At 36.6% G+C, this 21437-nt stretch overlaps 2 protein-coding genes across 7 annotated transcripts in view; both read left to right on the forward strand.

The window, feature by feature from the left end:
- CCDC181 (coiled-coil domain containing 181) overlaps positions 1-21437 on the forward strand; it is a 289422-nt gene that overhangs the window by 54909 nt on the left and 213076 nt on the right. The window lies entirely within an intron of this gene.
- Positions 1-21437, forward strand: part of NME7 (NME/NM23 family member 7) — a 108382-nt gene that overhangs the window by 24536 nt on the left and 62409 nt on the right. For 5 of the 6 annotated variants that reach the window (XR_014026377.1, XR_014026378.1, XM_081327283.1 and 2 more), the window contains exons 2-8: positions 2076-2183; positions 5108-5274; positions 8798-8908; positions 9301-9351; positions 11870-12077; positions 15232-15337; positions 20743-20807. Coding sequence is in view for 4 of the 6 variants with exons in the window: in XM_081327283.1 (XP_081183409.1) it covers positions 2076-2183; positions 5108-5274; positions 8798-8908; positions 9301-9351; positions 11870-12077; positions 15232-15337; positions 20743-20807 (816 nt within the window). In the remaining 2 variants the exon portion in view is untranslated. The remainder of the gene's footprint in view (positions 1-2075; positions 2184-5107; positions 5275-8797; positions 8909-9300; positions 9352-11869; positions 12078-15231; positions 15338-20742; positions 20808-21437) is intronic. The other variant, XM_081327284.1, reaches the window with a different exon arrangement.

Genomic DNA, 21437 nt, shown 5'->3' on the forward strand with positions numbered 1-21437 from the left:
TTGTTCTGCCATTCTCGGTTGGGGTATATCTTCTTTGAAGTTCCGTGTTTATAGCTTTATTTGGCATATTTGCTGTTTATCTTAGTACTAGGCTAGGGGTCCCCAATCCCAGTCCGTGGACCAGCATCGGGCTGCAGCATGTCAGAAACCAAGCCATGCAAACAAGTGAAGCCCCATCTGCAGGATGCAGGCAGCACACAAAACCACGCCGCCTCCAGTTCACAGAAAAAAACCTCTCCACAGAATGAGTCCCTGGTGCCCAAAAGGTTAGGGGCCGCTACTCTGGGCTGTTTGTTTTGTTCTTTACTTTTGGTTACGTATTTAAATAGTTTGAGGAAAGGGTTAATCTCTTAAGTTCATCCCTGGGCTGCATACATTTTCTCCTGGAGGAAGACATATATTGCAGCTCATATATGATTTGGAATTGTTTCTATTTCAATATACAGTAATCAAAATTGAACATAAATAAGAATATTATAGCATTACTGCTACATTCTATTCAGGACTACTCACTATTTTATTTATAGCCTGGATCTTGAAAGCAAATAAATAGTTGCTTTTCAGAATGCAAATAGCTCTACATCTATTTTATATAGTAAATAAAGCAAAGTAATTATACAGCAAGAGTCTCATTTGAAAGTACTTTTTTAAACCCGGGGTCCCCAACCCCCGGGCCATGGATTAGTACTGGTCTATGGCCTGTTAGGAACTGGGCTACACAGCTGGAGGTGAGCGGTGGGTGATTTAGTGAAATCAAAACCATCCCCCACCCCAGTCCGTGAAAAAAATTGTCTTCCACAAAACTCGTCCCTGGTGTGAAAAAGGTTGGGGATCGTTATTTTAAACTACTGTTTTAAAAAAGCGTGAGCCTTCAAACAGCTAGTGGTAAGTAGTGAATCCATTCGTTTCTGTCTTTTGTGATAAATAGATGTAAAATCTTTCATTTGATCTCTGTTGGTAATGGCTTATTGCCTTTTTACAGCAGTGACAAAAGTATACAAGCTGCTTCTTACACAGAAAAGCTCTCTTAGCAACTGCTGTGTCTTCAGTGAGCCACAAATAAGACATACTGTTTGTTGTTTTGAGCTTTAGAAAATGACTGGCTGACAATCGTCTCTTTGTATGTCATCAGCTGCTTTTGAATACTGCACTTTTAAATGCATACTATTTGATTAATCCCTGAATTTTAAATAGTCTGGAGAAGTTGAGAGTATGAAGCTATCTAATATATATGTGGCATTCTCACTCTGCGCATATATACATATCAACTCAGTGGCGTAGCGTGGGGGGTGCAGGGGGGGCCGGCCGCACCGGGCGCAACATCTGGGGGGGTGCATTAGATGCATTTTACTTTAATTACATCAGTATTTTCATAACAAACAATACATGTGCTTAGGGGGTAAGGGTTTCTTTAACTAATCTAGTGGAAGAGACTCGAGTGCTAAAATCCACGGGTTAGGGGGCGCAAATTACTTGCCTTGCCCCGGGTGCTAACAACCCACGCTACGCCACTGTATCAACTTATAGCAATAGCACATATACTGTTTCACAGTGCTTTACAGCCCTCCCTAAGTGGTTTACAGATTCAGCACATTGCCCCTAACAGTCTGGGTCCTCATTTTACCGACCTCGGAAGGGTGGAAGGCTGAGTCAACCTTGAGTTGGTGAGACTCGAACTGCCAAACTGCTGGCAGCCAGCAGTCAGCAGAAGTAGCCTACAACTCTCAGAAAAGTCTGAAAAGATAGAGTATAAAATTAATAAAATATGTATTTTATGGGCATCTGTCTTGTTTTTATACTGTGATGTCCAGATAATCACTAGTATGTACTGTTGTAAATGAATAGCAATAGTTGTCAATGAAGACAGTGAATTGATCCATAATTTTGGAGAAACACTTAAAAAAGTAATGCTCCTTGTTTAAAATTCCAGGTTTTGGTGCCAGGTTGACAAATCTTGATGCCTTTCACTGCAAATAACTAAGCAATATTGTTGGGTGTTATTGGAAGAAATATTGGAACATACTGTCTATTCTGAAATTGTTACAAAATCCATACATTTGACTTTTGTTTTCTAGAGTCAAGATGAAAGATTTGCTTTCATTGCAGAATGGTATGATGCAAATGCTTCACTTTTTCGGCGTTATGAGCTTCTGTATTACCCTAAAGATGGATCAGTGGAAATGGTAGGATTATTTTGTATAAAAGTATTTTATAAATTGTTTGTTTGAAAGCAAAAATAAGCTAACTTTAATAATATGGATTGCATTTTACACAAATTAGAAATAGAAGAATTGCTTTCCTTGCCCAAGAACTGCATAATGTGGGAGAAGATGGCATTATTTCCCCTTTTCAGAAACCTACATATAATTGCAATATCTTTTCATACAAAGAAAGAATGTAATTGAGAAAAACTGAGTGTTAATTGAGAAAAATATGAAACTTCCCAACAAATAAGGGCAGGTTGAACAATGTTGCTTGAGATAATCCACTTAGCCATTTTGTTTGTTTCCTTTATTTTTTTCTGTGACCATGGAGTTGAAATCTGATCATGGAGATGAAATCCCATGATATATTTCCTTTCACAAGTTAAATAAGTTACATAGGATTAATATGTAAAGTCTGCTTATCCAATTTTGTCTTTTTCTCTCCATGTTAAATATTAATGACTTTGATATTGATCAGAAGTTAGATTATTGAATTGATATGTTTTGTATATTTATTTGTGTGCATGCATATCATCTGCATAGCTCTTATTATCTTAAAGATATGCATGTTAGGTGGGATGGATAGTCTTGGTTTACTGTCACACAATCTATCATTTATATAACCAGGGATTATTGAATAAACATAGTTGGCTAAGTTCTCAAAATATACTTAACAATAAACTTTTTTTTAAAAAAAATATTTTCTTGAAGAAAATAAAACAGAACCTATAAATAACGTTTTAAAAATTCAAATATATTTACCTAAATAATACAAAGTAGGAAGTAAAAATAATACAAGAAATAAAATAGAATAAAGGGGAAAAAAGGAATGAGTAAGAATAGATTAATAATATTTATCTGATTTTCTGCATTATAAAATACTATTTTTTCATGCAGAATATATTACAATTTTTAAATATGTAATCTAGATCCCATGGAATCTTATTGCCTGATTTTTCCTTATTGTTAGTATGAAGCTAATTAAAAGGCTGAGGATTCAAAAATGTCATTAATCTTAAACCAGAGTTTACAAACCACAGTGACTGAACATACACAATCTTCTAACTGAAACCCTAATAAATTATATTAGGATGATGGGTGAATTTGTGCTTTTTTGTTTGTTGTTGGCAGTCTGATATTTGCTCATTCTGGTTTTGTGCAATCTCTTCTTTGGTGAATGAAATGTCATTCTAATGAAACATCTACAACAGGGGTGTCAAACTCAATTTCATTGAGGGCCGCATCAGCATTGCGGTTGCCCTCAGGGGGCCGGGTGGGTATGGCCAGGGTGGGCGTGGCTACAGTGTGTATGGCCTACTGGGTGGGCATGGCCAGCTCTACATCGTTCACATCAAGGGTACCTATGGGGGCCTGGGCAGGAGTGGGACAGATCTGAGGGTCTCTGGCAGAAGGAGGGTCTCTGGGCCAGGGCCAAGGCAGTGGGAGCCGTTCCCTCACTGTTGCCATGATGGCTTCGTGGGCCACATGAAACCACTTCGCGGGCCGGATCTGGCCCCCAGGCCTTGTGTTTGACATGTCTGATCTACAAGGAAACCACCAAGCTCAGAGAGCACCAAGGACCCCACAATCCAACCCTGAACTACAAATATTCTCTTCTATCAATCTCTTCTTTGCTATTAATAAAGGTTGCCAGATATTTTTCATGAGTTTGAAAGAAAGATGCCAGAGATTTATGAAATTAATTCGTTATTTTAATGTAAGACTTTTCTAGTGGATGGGAAAGCACGTGCCTAAGATCTTTGAATTCTAATTCAGTGGGCTTCATTTGATCATGGGCCAAAGAGAGTGCAAGAAAAAGGGAAAGGGAAACTCTGTAAATTATGCAGTGTAAGAAATTAAACGAAAATCAAACAGAGTAAAGTCCATTGCAAGGAGATAGTGGTGAATTGGTAATGGGTGACAGTGAGAAGGCAGAGCTTTTAAGTTCTGTTTTGCATCTGTATTTTCTTAGAAATAAAAGGGAACTGCATCTTAGGATAGGCAAGTAGAGGGTAAGAAAGAACATAGGCTAAGAAAAGTGATTGAAAGGTGACATTTCACATAGAAGAAGAAAATAGATTTTTGTCAATTGCCCCATAGGATAGGACCAAAACCAGTGGGTTAAACCTACCAAGAAGTAGGTTGAGACTAGAGGGCAGGAAGAAGAAACTGCCACAGAAAGTATTGAGTTATTGGAATCCCTCAAACAGGCTGGATGATCATATGTTGGATGTACTTCAGTTCATCCTGTGTTGAGTGGGTGATTGGATGAGATGATCTCTAAAACAGCATTAATATAATAATTGTAGAATTGTTTAATATAAAAGGAATTGGATTTGCCAATTTGTTTTTTTGTTAATTTTTTATCTCAACCTTTATATAGTGCTTAAAATCTCTACCCCCAAATCACCCTGTAAGTGCCTATAACAGACAGTAGACTAGAACTTGGGGGTCTTTGTCATCTGTCCAATACTTTAATCATTATATCACACTGGCTCCTTTTCAATTGTTATAGCATAGTTATAATCATCTCAGGAAGACATTTAATTTTTTCATGGTCATCAGAGACTCAGAATCACAAAGTTCCTTCTTAAAATGTGACAAACTACAAACTATATGAGAACCAACAAATTAGGCAGGTAACTAGGAAACATGATTTGTTAAAAAATTAACCAGAAAAGTTAAATCGGAAAAGTTGTCACATTTTTGTCAATAAAACAGAAAATAAAAAGGGCAGATGGGGATGTTATTCTGCCTTCTTTTCTATGATCCTTTCTGGATTTTTTTTTCTTATATGTATCAAGTAGGATTTCAGTATCCAACATTTGACTGAATTTTATTGAAATGTTATATATTTTAATTTAAAATAAGAACATTAAAACAGCTGTCTCTTTACTCTTCAGTACGACATGAAGAATCGCTTCAGATTCTTAAATCGCACTAAATATGAAGATCTGAATTTTAAAGATTTCTTTGTGGGCAACAGAATTACTATTTTTTCACGCCACCTCAATTTGGTGGACTATGCAGATCAATATACCTCTCGCATATTGGGCAGTTGCAAACAAAGGTGAGAAAGTGCTGTTTCTGAACTTCTGAGTTTTCAATTTTTTAAGTTAATCAAGATACTTCACTTACTGAGTCATCTTATTATATACAAGAATTAGCATTGGATTTTCTGATGGATGAAAGGAAAAATTGCTGCTTTAACTTTGTGTAGTTATATCTTATTTACTATCAGGGGCTTACAATTAAAATTTTCAAAAGTATTCATATTAGATCTGTTACAACTCAGACATGGTTATAGAGCCTAAGTTGTCTTTTCTAAGTTTTTAATGATGCTCCAAACAACACCTTGAAACATAAAGAATTAAGGTCCTGTGATAAAATGGCAAATAAGCTGGAAAATTGTTGTACCAGAAAAATTATCCCCCCCAAAAGTTAGCAGTATTACTATAATACAGATTATTTTTCATTACCTGATTTAAATTTACTGATTATGTACAACAAAGCCATTTTTATTTTTATTACTCATTTCCTAGATAATCTAATTAAAATGTGTTTGTATGTATAAAATATATGTGTATATTGCTTGTATATATACTCCAATGTATTATTAATCACTATTAATATGTTTAAATTTTGGAAAAAACTTGTTTTCTTTTGTATTTGTGTTTCTCTTATACTGGGGTTTCTTTCCAACTGATGGTAATACTCACAAATTCTTTCAGAAACAGTACTTAGAAAGAGCTGCTGGCAAACTAGTTTTTTCAGCACTGTTGAAATGTTTTCAGAAAGGAAGAAAACTAGGTTTTCTTGATGACATTTGTTCATTTTCACATTAGCAATGTGGATAACAACAGTAACAACAACAATAAAGTAATAGCAAATACCTTTCTCTTCAAAAAAATTGTGTGACATAAATTGTTAAAATAGAAGAGCGATAGTGTACACATGTTATTCACTGGCTTCATTAGAATTATTATTGATCAAAATATTTACTGACTTCAACGTATTATTGATCAATATGGCATTATCAATATCAATATGCCAGATTATCCCCCCAAGATACAAATCAGTACCAAAAGTATGTGTCAACTAGCATTTAGAGATTTTTAAAGTAACAGGTAGTCCTCAATTTATGACCACAATTGAGCCTGAAATTTCTGTTGTTGAGACTTTTGCTTGTCAGAAGGTTGTCAAGTATGATCACATGAGCTCGGGACACTGCAACCATCATAAACATGAGTCAGTTGCTGAGCATCAAAATTTTGATCACTTGACCGTGGGGATGCTACAACAGTCGTAAATGTGAAAAATGGTCATGTCACTTTTCATAGTGCCATTGTAACTTTGGACGATCACTAAATAAACTATTGTAAGTTGAGGACTACCTGTATAGCAAGAAAGTGACGGGAACTCTTATATGTGTTAGGATTTTTTTTCCAAAAGGAAGAGGAAGAGGAACAATGGGTAGGCTCATCTAAAATGGCAGTTTAGCCTCTGAGAAAAAAAACTAAAAATTAATCTGGCATTTCTTTTGAGCATATATAAAATAAAATTGCATAGTTTCTATGTCTAAAAGTTTGTATACATTAGTGTCTTTTTTTTTTGCATCTTGGATGATTCCATCCCATAATTTGAGTGGTGGCTTAGGTTCCTTTCTTTCCTTCATTCCTCACAGTCAGCTACTGTTCCCAGGGAAACACAAAAGAACAAAAGCCTCCAGCAAACCCTTATTTAACCTCAGAATAGTTCTTGCTCAGTGGTTTAGCCAATTTATGATACGAGAGGTAGGAGAGATTGGTTCTCAGGTCAACTGTGAGTGTCTTCTGCCCTAGATAAATCTTTAGAAACTTGTATTGTCATTAAAAATCCAGCTTAATCCTCAGGAAATTTGTAAAAACTAAGCTTATACTGTAGTCTTTTGAGAGGACTGTTTATCTGGCTTGGAGCTGACCATGGTGCTTATACTACTTGATTTTCCTCAGGGAAAAGTTAGAAAAGCAAAGAAAAAGATACTGCTGCTTTCCCACAGTGATTACACATTGGTTAGGGACGCCACTTCCTCTTCTTTGTCCCTTTCACACCAATCTCTGGCATTTCCTCCCCTAAAGTATCATCATCCAGCTATTGTCATAATTAAATTTCAGCGAATCATTTGCCTTTCTCAGTTTCTGACAAAGACACTGAAGGAATATGTTTCTCCCTTAACTGGTCCCTACCCCAAGTGTTCCAATTATATTGCAGTTATCAAAGGAACAGGGTCATGGGATAATGGGAGTAACAGGATTTTTTTTTAAAAAAAAGTTTGATGGATTACGTTTAGACTTTTGAAAAGCCAGCACCTCTCACCATAAGAATATATTTCCATTTTTCAGTATGAGAATATTAAAAACTAGCAATATTGTAAAAGTATAATTAGCTGCTCTCTCTCCCTGCCCTATTTGAGGTCATGTATAAGGGTCATATTTCTTCATGTCCTTCCTAATATATAGCTCAGGGGTGTCAAACTGCCGGCCCATAGGCCGGATGTGTCACGCAGAAGCCACACCCGCCCCATTGCCGGCAATGGCAAAACTGTCCTGATACGTTGCGCGACGTCATGGGATGTTGTGAGTTTGACATGTCTGATATAGCTGCTTAACAAATATGTGGCTCCTTATTTGTCTCGCAAAAGGTCCCTTTCCTCCCAACTAGAATCTGAAGAGGACAAAAAGACAACAGTGTCTAAAGAAATACCCTCCTTACTATTTGTTCCTGTGTAACTTCACTCATGCACTTGTTACCTCCCGTATAGATTACTGCAACGCTCTCTACATGGGGCTGCCCTTGAAGACCACCCGGAGGCTCCAGCTGGTGCAGAATGCAGCCGCGCGGGTTGTGATGGGAGCATCCCAATACTCCCATATTACACCCCTCCTGCGTGAGCTGCATTGGTTACCAGTTGGCCTCCAGATGAGATTTAAGGTGCTGGTTCTTACCTATAAAGCCCTACATGGCTTAGGCCCGGGATATTTGCAGGACCGCCTGCTGCCAGGAACGACTTCCCATCACCCGGTGCGCTCACACAGGGAGGGCCTCCTCAGGGTGCTGTCGGCTAGACAATGTTGGCTGGCGACCCCCAGGGGGAGGGCCTTCTCTGTGGGAGCGCCTGCCCTGTGGAATCAACTTCCCCTTGAGCTCCAGATGGCCCCAGACCTCTGGTCCTTTCGTCGCGGCCTTAAAACATTTCTTTTCCATCAGGCTGACCTGGACTGACAATAGGGATTTTTTAAAAATGTTTTTAATATTTTATCATTGGGTCTTTAATTTATTTTTTTTAACATTTGTATTATTGTCTTTTATTGTTGTTAGCCGCCCTGAGTCCTTTGGGAGATAGGGCGGCATATAAGTCCTAAAAATAATTAAATAAATAAACATTTTTCAAAACTCATTTGCATTACTGAAATGTTTGGACCAAATATTTCCATTATTTATCTGGGCACTAGGAATGATCACATCATGATGATTGACATGATTATGTTTTCCTGTCTTGGTAAATGTTGATGCATAAGCTATTTTTTAAAATTTGTCATTTAAATTTGTTATAGAACCTTGGCATTATTAAAACCAGATGTAGCACTCAGACTTGGAGAAGTTATTGATATGATTATTAATTCTGGTTTTACAATAACAAAGGCTAAAATGGTGAAACTTACAAGGTGAGATTTTAATCATTGCTCATTTTTCAAAAAATGGAAATATAGTTTACATTTTAAATTTTTACTGATTCGTGTAAAACTGTCTTTTACTGTCTTTTGTAAAACTACCCTAGAATGCATAGATGTTGCCAATATATGTTGTCTCTTGATATCATTAAAATATGACTGTGAAACCATATTCAGCATTTCCATCTTCAACCATGCAGTAGACCAAGAATGGAAGAAATAAAGATAAATACTACCTGTTATAATGTGATATTACATGAATGAATGAATGAATCTTGCTTGCTGTTATTAAGAAAATGCTACAAATATTGTGTACACATTAATTAAAGATAGAAGAATCCATTAATTAAGAATATTAAAAATATTCTTAAAAATATCTTTTATAGGGAAGAAGCAATGGATTTACACGCAAACCATCAAGCTAAGCCTTACTACAAGTGAGTATATGTTTTGGTACACTGAGTGGTTTAACTTGTATGATACATTCCATGAAATAAAAACTCTTACCATGTTGCTTTCTATCGATGTCCTTTGAGTTATCTATACAAATATAGTGTAAATAGTATTTGATAAGCATAGAAAAACTAGACTTCTCTTAATTTTATACTATTTTCCTTGTACAGAATTGGATAGTTATTGATTTTTATTCTGTCAGGTTTGTAGTCAAGTCAGACTCAAATCCTGATGATTTCATTGAAACATCCATGTTGTTTTCTTGATAAAAAATAAGTTATTTTCTATTGCTACCTTCTAAAATGTATTTTTGATTTCAACATTAAAAAATCCCTGTGGTCTTACAGCCAAGTGCTAATCAGATTGGGCCTTATTTAGATTTTTTTAGTACCAGCTAGGCCCTGCAATCTGCTCTGATACTTTTATTCTAATAAACTAAATATATTCTAATAACATTAAAATACTCTTTCATTGTTTTCTCATCTTTGGAACCTTCTTACAAGAGTATACATGGTCCTACCCTAATACATATGTTTCATTCTACATTTTATTGTGGTATTACATACTTAGGTGCTTTGCAGTGTGTTTTTGTTTCAAAATGTTCTTGATCCTTTTTATTTTCTTACCATTAAGCAAATTGACTTTATAGTACAGTAGTATAGTATTAGTATTAGTATAGTGTAGACTGCAGAGTGTCACAGAAGATTCAGTGATTCAGTCTATGAAATATCCAGTAAATCAGGAAATAGCTATTGTTAGTCAGCATAGACAGACTGGAAATTGAAGGACAATAGTTTGTTTACAGCAATTTTCTTGATGGTTGCTGCCAAAAAAGTGTTACTGTGGTGCATCAAAAAGGGGTGTTCTTGTTCTGATCACTGCAAAATATAAAGTTAAATCAGTTTCTCCTTTCCAGGAGACTGGGAATAAGCAAGGTAATCTTGCAACTTCCCAAGCTGCCTCTCCATGTTCCAGGACACAGTAGCAAGTTCTTTGGTTTAAAATATATTGGGTAGAACATGGGAGTCAAATGTGCACATTACTGTATTATAGGTAGTCCTCAACTTACAACCATATGTTCAGAAACCAGTTGTAATTACAACAGCTCCAAATGAAAGTAGTTACAACCCCTGCCTGAAGTTGCGGCCATGGTCACATGATAAAAAGTCAAGTGCTTTACAGCACACATGCCCTTACAACCCTGGGGATGCCACAACTCCCCTTGTATATCCCTCCCCCGCCCCCATTTTGGCTGCTTGCACAGTGGCATTCATCAGCAGCCACTACAATTGTCCCTACACCAGCTGATCTTCACCACCTTGATCCTTTCTTCAAACCAATGTCCCTTTTAATGTGAAAGCCCTCACAATGTGCAAAAGAAATGGTACACGTGTGATTTGGGGAAATGAAGCTTTTGAAGCAACCCGAGAACAAGGCTTCTGCTGTTCTTCAAACCACACGTCTAATTTTCATGAGATTTGGAGAAGACCAGGAAGTTTCCAATGAGGTGCCAGCTTGCAGAAGGAAAGGGATGCCTGCTTGAAGAAGGTAGGGGAAGCTCACTTGTAGAGGAAAAGGGAAGCCAGCTTGGAGAATGGCTCAAGGTGGTGAAGGTCAACTGGGCAGGAGGGGCAATTGGGGTCACCGCTGGCAGTACCACCGTGCAGAGCCAAAAGAACGTGAATGGGAGGGAGAATGATCCTTACTGAAACTTCACCTAATAATCCAGGTGATCGCCTAACAGCTGCAACTGGGAATGATGGAATTGTGGTCATTGAGTGAGGTGGTCATGTGGGCATCTCACTTAATGACTGCAATAACATACGACTTCAATTCTGGGCTCAATTGTGTTTGCAAGTCGAGGACTACCTATATAAGAGTAATGTTAGGAAATTCAGTGATTTATACTATTCCTGACTATCCACTTAATTAGGTGCTTGCTGTTTCTGGGAGCAGTATTAATGTGCTAAATTTATTTTGTGATGCTTTATATGCACACTGTGACCAGTACTTTGTTTTCTTGACATGCATGTTTGCGATTGAACATGATTGCCCATATATGTACATAAATAACAGATAGAGTTCTACAGAGAGAGATGCCTGGCTTGATAGACTTGGCAAGCTTCATTTGGCTTCTAGGCTGCCAATTCCTAAGGAGCCAAAAGTTTAGGATTTATGTTCTGCTTAATCTGCAATTAAACATAAGATCAGAGTTCCTGAGTAGTCAGCAAATCTGTTATCTCTTTTCAGTTCTGCCTTTCTTAAAATATTAAAATAGTTTCTGATGTTGCAAAAGATAACAGAATAAACAAAGTATTGTTTCAAAAATATGAAAATATTTTTTCCAGTCAGATTTTTCTGCAACTTACTGTTTTTACTATAGTAGCTTAATATTTGTACTGTGAACCCAACTTTGTTGGTATTATTTTGTTTAGGATGGAAGAATCCTGTTGAAACATTTGGTTTCCCAGGTATCCTGACTATTCTCTTTTCTGCTTTCAGTGAGCTTCTTGAGTTTATTACAAGTGACCCTGTTGTTGCCATGGAGATTTTGGGAGATGATGCCATAGGCAGATGGAAACAATTATTAGGACCCGCAAATTCAGTTGTAGCCCGAACCGATGCTCCAAACAGCATTAGAGCACGTTTTGGAAGTGACAGCATAAGAAATGTGGCTCATGGCCCTGATTCCTTTGCCTCTGCTGCTAGTGTAAGTTTCTCAAATATACATTTGCTAAGCCATTCTGTACACGACTTAGTTTCTCTTAGCATATAAGAATTATTTCTATTTTCATACCTCTCAATTAAATCTTTTCCACTGATGCATATATGTAAAATGAACACTCCTTCCTCTTTCTTTCTGAATCCTGTTTAAGTTACTATTTTTGACCAGTATTTTTAATTGACCAGCTTCCTAATTCCATGGCTTTCATCTTATTATTGACCAGCTTCCTAATTCCATGGCTTTCATCTTACTTTTGATCAAATGAGGAAATACAAATAAGATCTGTAGCAGATCCTAAGGCATATTTTATCACTAACACAAACATTTAGTGTTAGTGATTTGTTATGAAGATTGCTTCAATGAATCAGAATTCTCTAGTCCATTCCTCTTCCTGATTCAGGAAGAGTTTGTCCAGGAAAACTACTGTACTGTGTAACTAACTATGCTTATATGACTTCATCCCATTTTTTTTTCACTGTAAAGCCTCCCCCATTTTGTCGTCACTTTGAATAATGGTAGTATGATTTCAGTCAAATATTGCCCCGAGCTGTTAAAGGAGTAATTGCATGATAATACTCTAAATAAATGAAATAGTAAATCTTACAGAATAAAATAAGATATATAATGTATACATCATTTTAATTTTCATCTTGTTAGAGTTGAAACTATAAATGATGATACATAGCCGCATTGAAATTTTTTTATAGTTTCCTAACTATTTATTGTAAATTTAAACAGATTAATTGGAGGCTCATCTGAGGGCAAACCTTCATGTGAATCTTGCCAAGCTATAAGAAAACAGATTGGACAATATATTTGCATTTTACTTTTTGATGCCTGCTTTCCTTTCCATGGAAACATGTTTCTTGATGTTGATTAGAGGAGCTAAGAATAGTGCTGCTGGCAGTGTTTTAATTACTCCCTTCTTTGTCCCTGCTGTGTATCCTGAAAAGTATTTTAATGTAATATTATGTATGAGTTATGAAGAGATTCCATTAATTTATACACTGTTGAATTCTATACAACTCTAAAATGGTGTACCACATGCTCATGCCACTGAAAAATGTTAAAATTTAAGAGATTATAAATTAGGATGCCAAAAAAGCAGGGTCAGTCCTTGGCACTTGAAATGTCTTTCGGTTTGCTACTGATTTCCTCCTTCCAATTTTCTTATCTTCTTTAGCTTTCTCCTTGTTTTGTGTTGCTTGGAGAAAGGGAAATATTTATATTGAGATTACTTAGCAACTCAGGATCAGTGTACTGTAAGGCAACAAGCATTGTTCTTCCCATTTCAGATAAGTGAAAACATCTGCCAAGACTGAATCCAAGTAGTGTCATATCTGGGAGAAATAACAGGTGATCTAGTCACAGGTGCCCTTGCTAGCCTGAGATTTTACCTCAGTGTCCTGTTCATGAAAAAACAGGCTACTAATGGAGAAAAGTAAATGTAGCTTGCAGAAGCCGTGTTGGTAAAGTAGAAGAGCAATTACTTGGTTGTTTGTGAAGACAAACTTTGCGAGAAAGAACTGGAGATTAATCTCTGAATAGATATTAAAATTGCAAGTCGGAGAGAACAGATTCAAAATAAGTACATACTGTCCAATCTAGCAGTTCATACAGTTCCATGATTTTCAGGCAGATGATTTCTGCTGATTGGATTTTTGAAATCATAGTCCTAAGATTTTCCGTAGCTCTTGGAGAAAAGTTCTAGCCCCCAATCTAGTCTGCATTTTTTTTTGAAAAAAATAAAAAACGTAGGAGAAGGATCTCACTTCATCACAAAGAGAACCTCTGCTGTTGTTGATGGTGACCTTTCCCTCCCCAGTAAGCAGCTAGCCCGGTAAAAAGGCCCTCTGTTTTCTAGGAGTGGGCAGACAAGAAAACAAACAAAAGAATATCTGTGCTGTAACAGATAAATAGGAAGTAGGACTGTGGTTTTCAAGCTTATTTTTGTAATTTGGTTGTTTTTTGTTCTTTTTTCCCTAATCTCTCTATGTTGTTGGATCACCTGATTCTGCCTGTATTTTTTTTTCATTAAATCATTAGTTCTTTTTGTTTTCCATCTGGTTGAAAAAAACACATTCTCCCATAAATGTACTCAGCTTGCTTTGGGATTTGAATTGTTATGTTTTTATTGTCTTGGGTTTGAGGCTTTTTCATCTTTTCAGGCAGTTAAGTCACCTGCAATAGCTTACTGTTCTTTTATTTCTTCTGGCCCACCTGATTCACTCCTATAGGCTAAAACTCTTTCAACACAGTCGGCAGTCCTGTGGCATTCAGGTTGGAAAGTTCTCTGTTTCCAATATGAGCAGCTAGTAAGAAATCAAGTGTTATATAGTTTATTGTGAAATATTTACTGGTAATATGACAAAATAATGAACTCATCTGGTGGTCATAGCTCAATGAATGTGTTATGGTGACATAGGATAGCTTTCATGGTTTTCTCCTTGCCTATTCTTGGTAATGCAGTACTGAAATTTGCCTTAAATTTCTCAAGAGGTTTTTTTTCTGTGAAAGGTTTATTGTATCTTTTTCTTGGCATTATAAGTAGTCCTTGACTTACGACCACAAATAAGCCTGAAATTTCCAATTCAACCAAAGAGTTGTTAAATGAATGTTGCCTCATTTTACGACCTCTCTTGCCACAACTGTTAAGTGAATCACTGCAATTGTTAAGTTACTAATACAGTTCGGTGAATCTGGCATCCCCATTGACTTTGCTTGTCAGAAGGTCGCAAAAGGTGAACCATGACAATGCTACACTGCAACCTTCATAAATACATGCCAGTTGCCAAATGTCTGAATTTTGATCACATGACCACAGGGATGCTACAAAGGTCAGAAGTGTAAAAAATGTTGGTAGGCCATTTTTTCCAGTGCCTTCATAACTTTGAAAGGTCACTAAAATGGTAATAAGTCAAGGATTACCTGTACTTGGGGATTTTTTTTGAAAATTGACATTGTTTTGGATCTTAGTCTGTGTTTGGAAGTCTATTGTCTGTGCTGAATGATGGGGCGCTTTCAAAAATATGTTAATAAATAAGGAATGGAAATGAATGAAAACCAATGAATCTGACTATTACAATCTCAGTGCTTGGACCCCCATTAAATGTATGTATTTAATTCTTATTATTTCCAGGAACTGGAATTATTCTTTCCTTCCAATGGAGGCCGTGGACCCGCAGGCACTGCAAAGTACACACATTGTACTTGCTGTGTTATTAAACCTCATGCAATTAAAGAAGGTTAGTAATATTCCTTGCAGAGTCAATAAAAAAAACTTGTTGGTCCTCGTTTTGTCTAGTTAGTAGACATGTAAATTATTTCCACAATGGTAGGTATCTCAGCCTGGTTCTAACAAGCAATGCTGTTCCTTTTTGTTAATGTCAATACTTATAGTTGCAGAGATAAAGACTTGTTTTCCTGTTGCTGCTCATCTTTTTTTCTTTTTTACTTTTTTGACAAGTCTTTCCTACCAGCAGTTTGTTTATCAGTTAGGCTCAGATGATTTCCAGCTGACCTGCTTGCAGAATCAGATGGAGATGCTCTCTGTATGCAATTAAAGTACAAAAACCACATAAATAATTATTTGGGTTAACAGGTTCTGCAGAGATACTGTCAGGAGAATGCCTGCAAAACCACTTTGACCTTCATGTTTTGCTGCTTCTAGCAGGTCCTCAGAATAAAATCATAATGTTTAGAATATAGTATGATAGTTGTTTCTTCCCATAATACATCAGTATATAGCAGTGGAGTCTTTCAAATGAGAAAAAGCTATTAATGGGGTTTGTAAACTATGTTTGATAGTTTAAAATCCTTTTTTTTATTTTGGAACTAATTGTTTTTTGCAAATAAAATTAGTTCATTGCATTATAAGAAAATACATTTAACCCTCTGTAGCTTTAATATTAATAGCTTTTCCCAGCCTGGGCATCTTTCAAAGGTGTGTATTTTAGAATTATTATTAATGATCTGCTGGCTGGAATATTCTGGGGAAATTGAAGAAAGTATATCTGAAGGATATCCAGATTACAGAAAACTGCTATTTTCTACTACTCTTTTTCAAAAGATTTGACTTAATTTGACTTAAGCTTGTTCTTTCCTTCTGCCAGTTTCAAAACTATGGTACAGTTAGTCCTCTTACTGATCATAATTGGGACCTATATCTCTGTTGCTGAGTGCCACTGTCATTAAGCAAAATATCATGTGACCATGCCAGACCCATATATACACTGAAAAAGTGACTTAGCACCATTTTTCGTATGACTGTTGTAGCATCCTCATGGTCACATTACTAAAATTCAGATTCTTGACCACTGGCTCAAATTTATAATGGTTGCAGTGTCCTGGGGGGTCATGTGATCACTTTTTGCGACCTTCTGAAAAGCAATGGGGAAGCCGGATTCACTTAACAATTGTGTCACCAATTTAACAGCTGCAGTGATTAACTTAACAACTGCAGCAAGAAAGCTTGTAAAATGGGGCAAAATTCACTTAACTATCTCACTTAGCAACAGAAACTTTGAGCACAATTGTCAAAAATCAAGGATTATCTGTATAATATTGTATTGATAGGAAAGACAAAATGTTTCTTTTGATCTGCTTTGATTAGGCCACTTTCTCCATGCAATGCATAACTTTTATAACCCATGTTCATATTCCTGATATTTCTGTTTTTCTGAGATAAACAGCTTCAAACATCCAAGAGGTGTTACCATACCCTGAGCTGACAGTATTAAACCTATCTACCTTGAGCCCCTGTTATGCATCAACACTTAATTGAGAATTTGCAGGATGGATATCAAAAAAGAAGAACCCCAAAGGAGACACCATGATAGCAATTATCTTTTGAGAGTTTATTAATTAAATGGCCCAAACAGATCTGGCCAGAATCCTGATTCTCTGGGCAGACCTTATAGCTCTTTGCCCCATTCCCCCACCTCTAAAAATGTTTATTCTGGCACTGAGATAATTAAATGGAAGGAAATTGATGTTTGTGTGTACATATTGTGAAAAAGAAAAGAATGCAAAAGTGTACCCAAGCACACAATTGGGAATTCAGATTGACAGGAATGCTGTTGCCTCCAGCTGTTTGCCTAGAGTGCTCATGACAGCCAGCCACAAGAGCTCTGGAGGCAAAAGCTGTGAGCTATTAACTTGTTAGTGTCAAGGCAGGGATTTTGTTGGTTACTAGCAGCAGCACAAGCTGTGCATAAGATAATTAATTTGTTTAAAGTCATGGACTGTAGCTTCTTAGTTTGTTTTTCTTAGCGCTTATTAGGGAGATGCTGTGCAGTCGAGAAAAGCCACTCAGGAAAAAAAAATAGTTTGTTTAAACAATCTCTCTAGTTTGCAAGGGGAAAAAAAATAAATTGCCTATTCATGTAACTGAAAGAGATTTTTCTAAAGTTCTTCAATGATTTTTGGTTTTTACCATCCTAACTAAGGTTATGTGTTTTATATCATCCTCATACTTGGCCACCTCATTGCTTACATCAAGATTGTTTGATTCATTTAAAAATTACTAGTCTCAACATAGATCCTTTACTACTTTTTCCCTCTAAAAAGAAACTTGATTTGTAGTCATTTGTTTGTGTTTCTATTTAAGCCATTAGCAATTCTCTTATCCCATGACTACTATACTAAACAGCTTTTGATGAGAAGTCCTCATCCATGTGCCTATTGACACTCTGAAAGAACTTTGTTAAGCTTCATGAAGCAGGATTTATCTTTATGAAATCAATGCTGATTTTTCTTCAGAACAGCTTGTACCTATGTACCTAGTTACTTTTTATTATATTACCAATTTTACAAATTTGCTCAGAACAGATGTTAAGCTGACTGACTTAAAGTATAATTTACAGAATCACCTCAGATCCCTTTTTGGAAATCTGTGTTACATGGTTACCTTTGAATGTAGTCAGTAACACTGAGCTTGATATAATTTGTTACATGTTTTTGTTTTGTTTTTTATTAAGAGATTAATAGCTTCACATTTGAATGACTTTTCATTGACTCAAATTAGGACTCCCTGATTTCTTATAGTGCAGTCTCTCAGGATGTCCTAGAATATCTTTTCTCAAATAATTTTAGTTGTTTTGATCCTCTTCCTGACTCATTCTGTTGCTGTTGATGTTTTCAGACCTTTGAAGTGGACAAAAACGTGAACATCAAAGTCATGAATAGTAAACTTCTTATTGTAGGGTAATAAATAATAGAACAGTAACAGTATCTTGCAACTTTGAATGTGCCTCTCCCCTCTCTGCCTTTATCCTAAAGAGAAGTTGGAGAGGTCCAGGCTGAGGTACTTTCTCAAATTCCATTCCAGCTATGCTGAGATTTCTTTTATTTGACTATTGCCTTGGCTGTCGCTGTTCCTCTCCTTCCTCAAGGTTATTCTCACACTTGGTTACAGATTTCATGTCTCAGTGTCTGGATTTGGATGGGGATCAGCATCAACCTTGCCAAAATTGAGTGGTTTTGGCTCTTTGGGCTCTCAGCTTCTGGGAATCTAATGCTGGATGGGGTAGCACTACCTGAAACAGACCCTGTTCTCAACTTGGGTGTCTTTCTGGACTCATATCTCCTGTTCAAAGAGCAGATAACATTTGTGATTAGGGGGCCCTTTTTTACAATTTCTGTTGGTGAATTTGCTCCAGTTCCTGGATCAAGAGGCTCTGCTCTCAGTCACCCATGTCTTGGTCACCTCCCCAATGAATTACTGTAATGTACTCTAAATATGGTTGCTTTTGAAGAGCATCCAGAAGCTGCAACTAATGCAAAGTGCTGTGGAGCAGACAGTTGTGGGCACTCCAAAACTAGCACACAACCTCTGCTCCCAGAACTGCAGTGGTTGTCAATTTTATTTTGATTTTAGTTTAAGACGCTGTATGCTATCTGGACTGCAGAAGAACCTTTTTATGGGTCACATCTATTAAGGAGTATCATCTGACAGGACCCAGGAGGAGAGCCTTTTCTGCTTTGGTACCTATTCTCCAGAACATCTTCCTCTTTACGATAGAGTAAAAAGACAAAAAATGTAAGAGTAAAATAAAGAACAGTAAAAGAAATAAAAGTTATATATAAGGAAAAGATTTCAGTCTTCAACACAAGTATAAATAAATATGGTAGTCTTCACCCCGATAAGGCTACAAACCGCTATGTCTTTTTACCATAATCTATCCCTTATCTTAAACAAATCCATAAGATATCAGCTTTTCAATCCTGGTGTCAGCAAAAATGTTGCCAAAATTTCATAAAAACATGTCTTATTTTAACTTTGATGAAATAAACCAACTTTATATTCCTTTTATCTCTGAAAATCTTAATCTTTAATTCATTCAAATATCATAAGATTTTATCTCTGTCCAATTTTTCTTGTCCCATTGCATAGGCTTCTTCAAGGCTTCAGCAAGCCTCTTTTTGAGACTTTAACAAACCTCTTTTGTAAATCTAATAGAAATATATTATCCAGGTCATTTTCTGGAGAAACAGGATGACCCTTCTAACCCTAACCCTAACCCTTTCTCAGACACATACCCAGTGGCTGTATCTTGACACAGATCTCGATTACTACTACCTTAGATGGCTGTCAAAAGGTTCAAACCTCTTAATACTTTTCTGCCATTTAGTGGTTGATAGGTTAAACAGCTGACACAACAATTAATAATTTTAGAAAAATTATGTGAAAGTACTAAAAGCCCCCACAGCTTAACAAGTCTCTCTAACACACTGTACCCAAAAACATGTATGCAGTAGCAGCTTCTCAACAACACAGATTAGTGCAACCATTTTGTTCAGAGAAATGAACTCTTTGCCTTTACATAATGGATGATAGGCCAAGAGACCTTTTGAGGGGAATGGGGGGACTAGCAGGACATCGTGCCTGGCTTGTACAACCATAGCATATCAATGATTGTTGGAGACAATGTTTGGAGAAGGTAAAGTTTTAGCCAGGAGAAGCCAATAGCATTTCACAGCTGTAGGGGCAGCAGCAATGCATGGGCCTATTCTGGATGCTGTTAAGGGCACATCATGGTGGCAGCAAGATTAGGATAACAGAAGTCCCACCTGACTCTGGGACAGAAGGAAAGGATAGTAAAGAGAGACTGTGTAGTATCATCAATTTTACATGTGTCATTCCCAGGTAACAGACAATACTTGTCAGGTTTAATACACTGTGGCTACTATGCCACAACTGCAACCAAAGCAAGTATTATCCCAAGCATGTTTGTGTTATTGTATGCCACCTAGGATCTATCAAATACAGACTATCCAATTAGTATTATTAACTAGGAGATATCCACAGGATACCATGTGATTTTGAAATCTGATTTTCTCCCCTAAGAGCTAAATATCTCACACTTAAGTGTAAATTATGGTCTTCCTATTTTCTGTAAATTACATATATTTTTGTTTTGCCTTAAGCAGAGAAAAATCCTTCCCAGCTGAGTGTCTCAGCTCAAAAGTTTGAGCAGGTGTTATATTTATCTCTGTACAGGTGTCAGATGCATATATATTAGTCCAAATATATTCTGGATTTTTTAAAAAGAATTATTATATGATAAGAATACCCTAACTCTCAAGCATTTAATATTTAAAATACGCTTAGGTATCTGACCATTCCTTTCCTTTTTTTGTTTTAATGCAGGTCTAGCTGGAAAGATTATAAAAGCAATTCTTGATGGAGGATTTGAAATCTCAGCCTTGCAGATGGTAACTAATTTTCTTATTTTCTTTGTATTTAATTCTTGTGGAAGTAGGAGGGGGAGAGAAAATTTCACATTTACCACTCCTGTTTCTACTATAGAGCCACACACCTTAGTCCATTGCACTTGGGAACATGTCTGCCTCTGCTTTCAGTGATTCTTTCTCAGCTGAAACAGCTGCAGCCAGAAATGTCGCTGCTTCCTTCAGCTTTGTTGTAAGTGGTGTCTTGTATCAGGTTTTCAAAGCATTATCTTGCTAAACAAAGGAAATCAGCCTTTTCAGTTCAGTTAAGCAAAAAATGGATAGACTTCAAAGTTGCTGAATTTATTTTGTTTTTTTTTCTTATAATTCTCAGATTGTCAGCCAAAGAAAGATGAAAATGACTTAAAACTGAATCAGGTTGTCTCTGACCATATTCTAAATCAGGAAACTTGCAGAACTAAACTGAGCTCACAGTTTTTTTCACATAAAAATCCTGTGTTTGTTCATTGCAGCAGTTAATTTAGGTTTGTTGTTGTTAGTTGCGAAGTCGTGTCCGACCCATCGTGACCCTATGGACAATGTTCCTCCAGGCCTTCCTGTCCTCTACCATCTTCTGGAGTCCATCTAGGCTCACGCCTACTGCTTCAGTGACTC

Source organism: Vipera berus (assembly GCF_964194415.1).
Source record: "Vipera berus genome assembly, chromosome: 4".
NCBI classification, from domain to species: Eukaryota; Metazoa; Chordata; class Lepidosauria; order Squamata; family Viperidae; genus Vipera; species Vipera berus.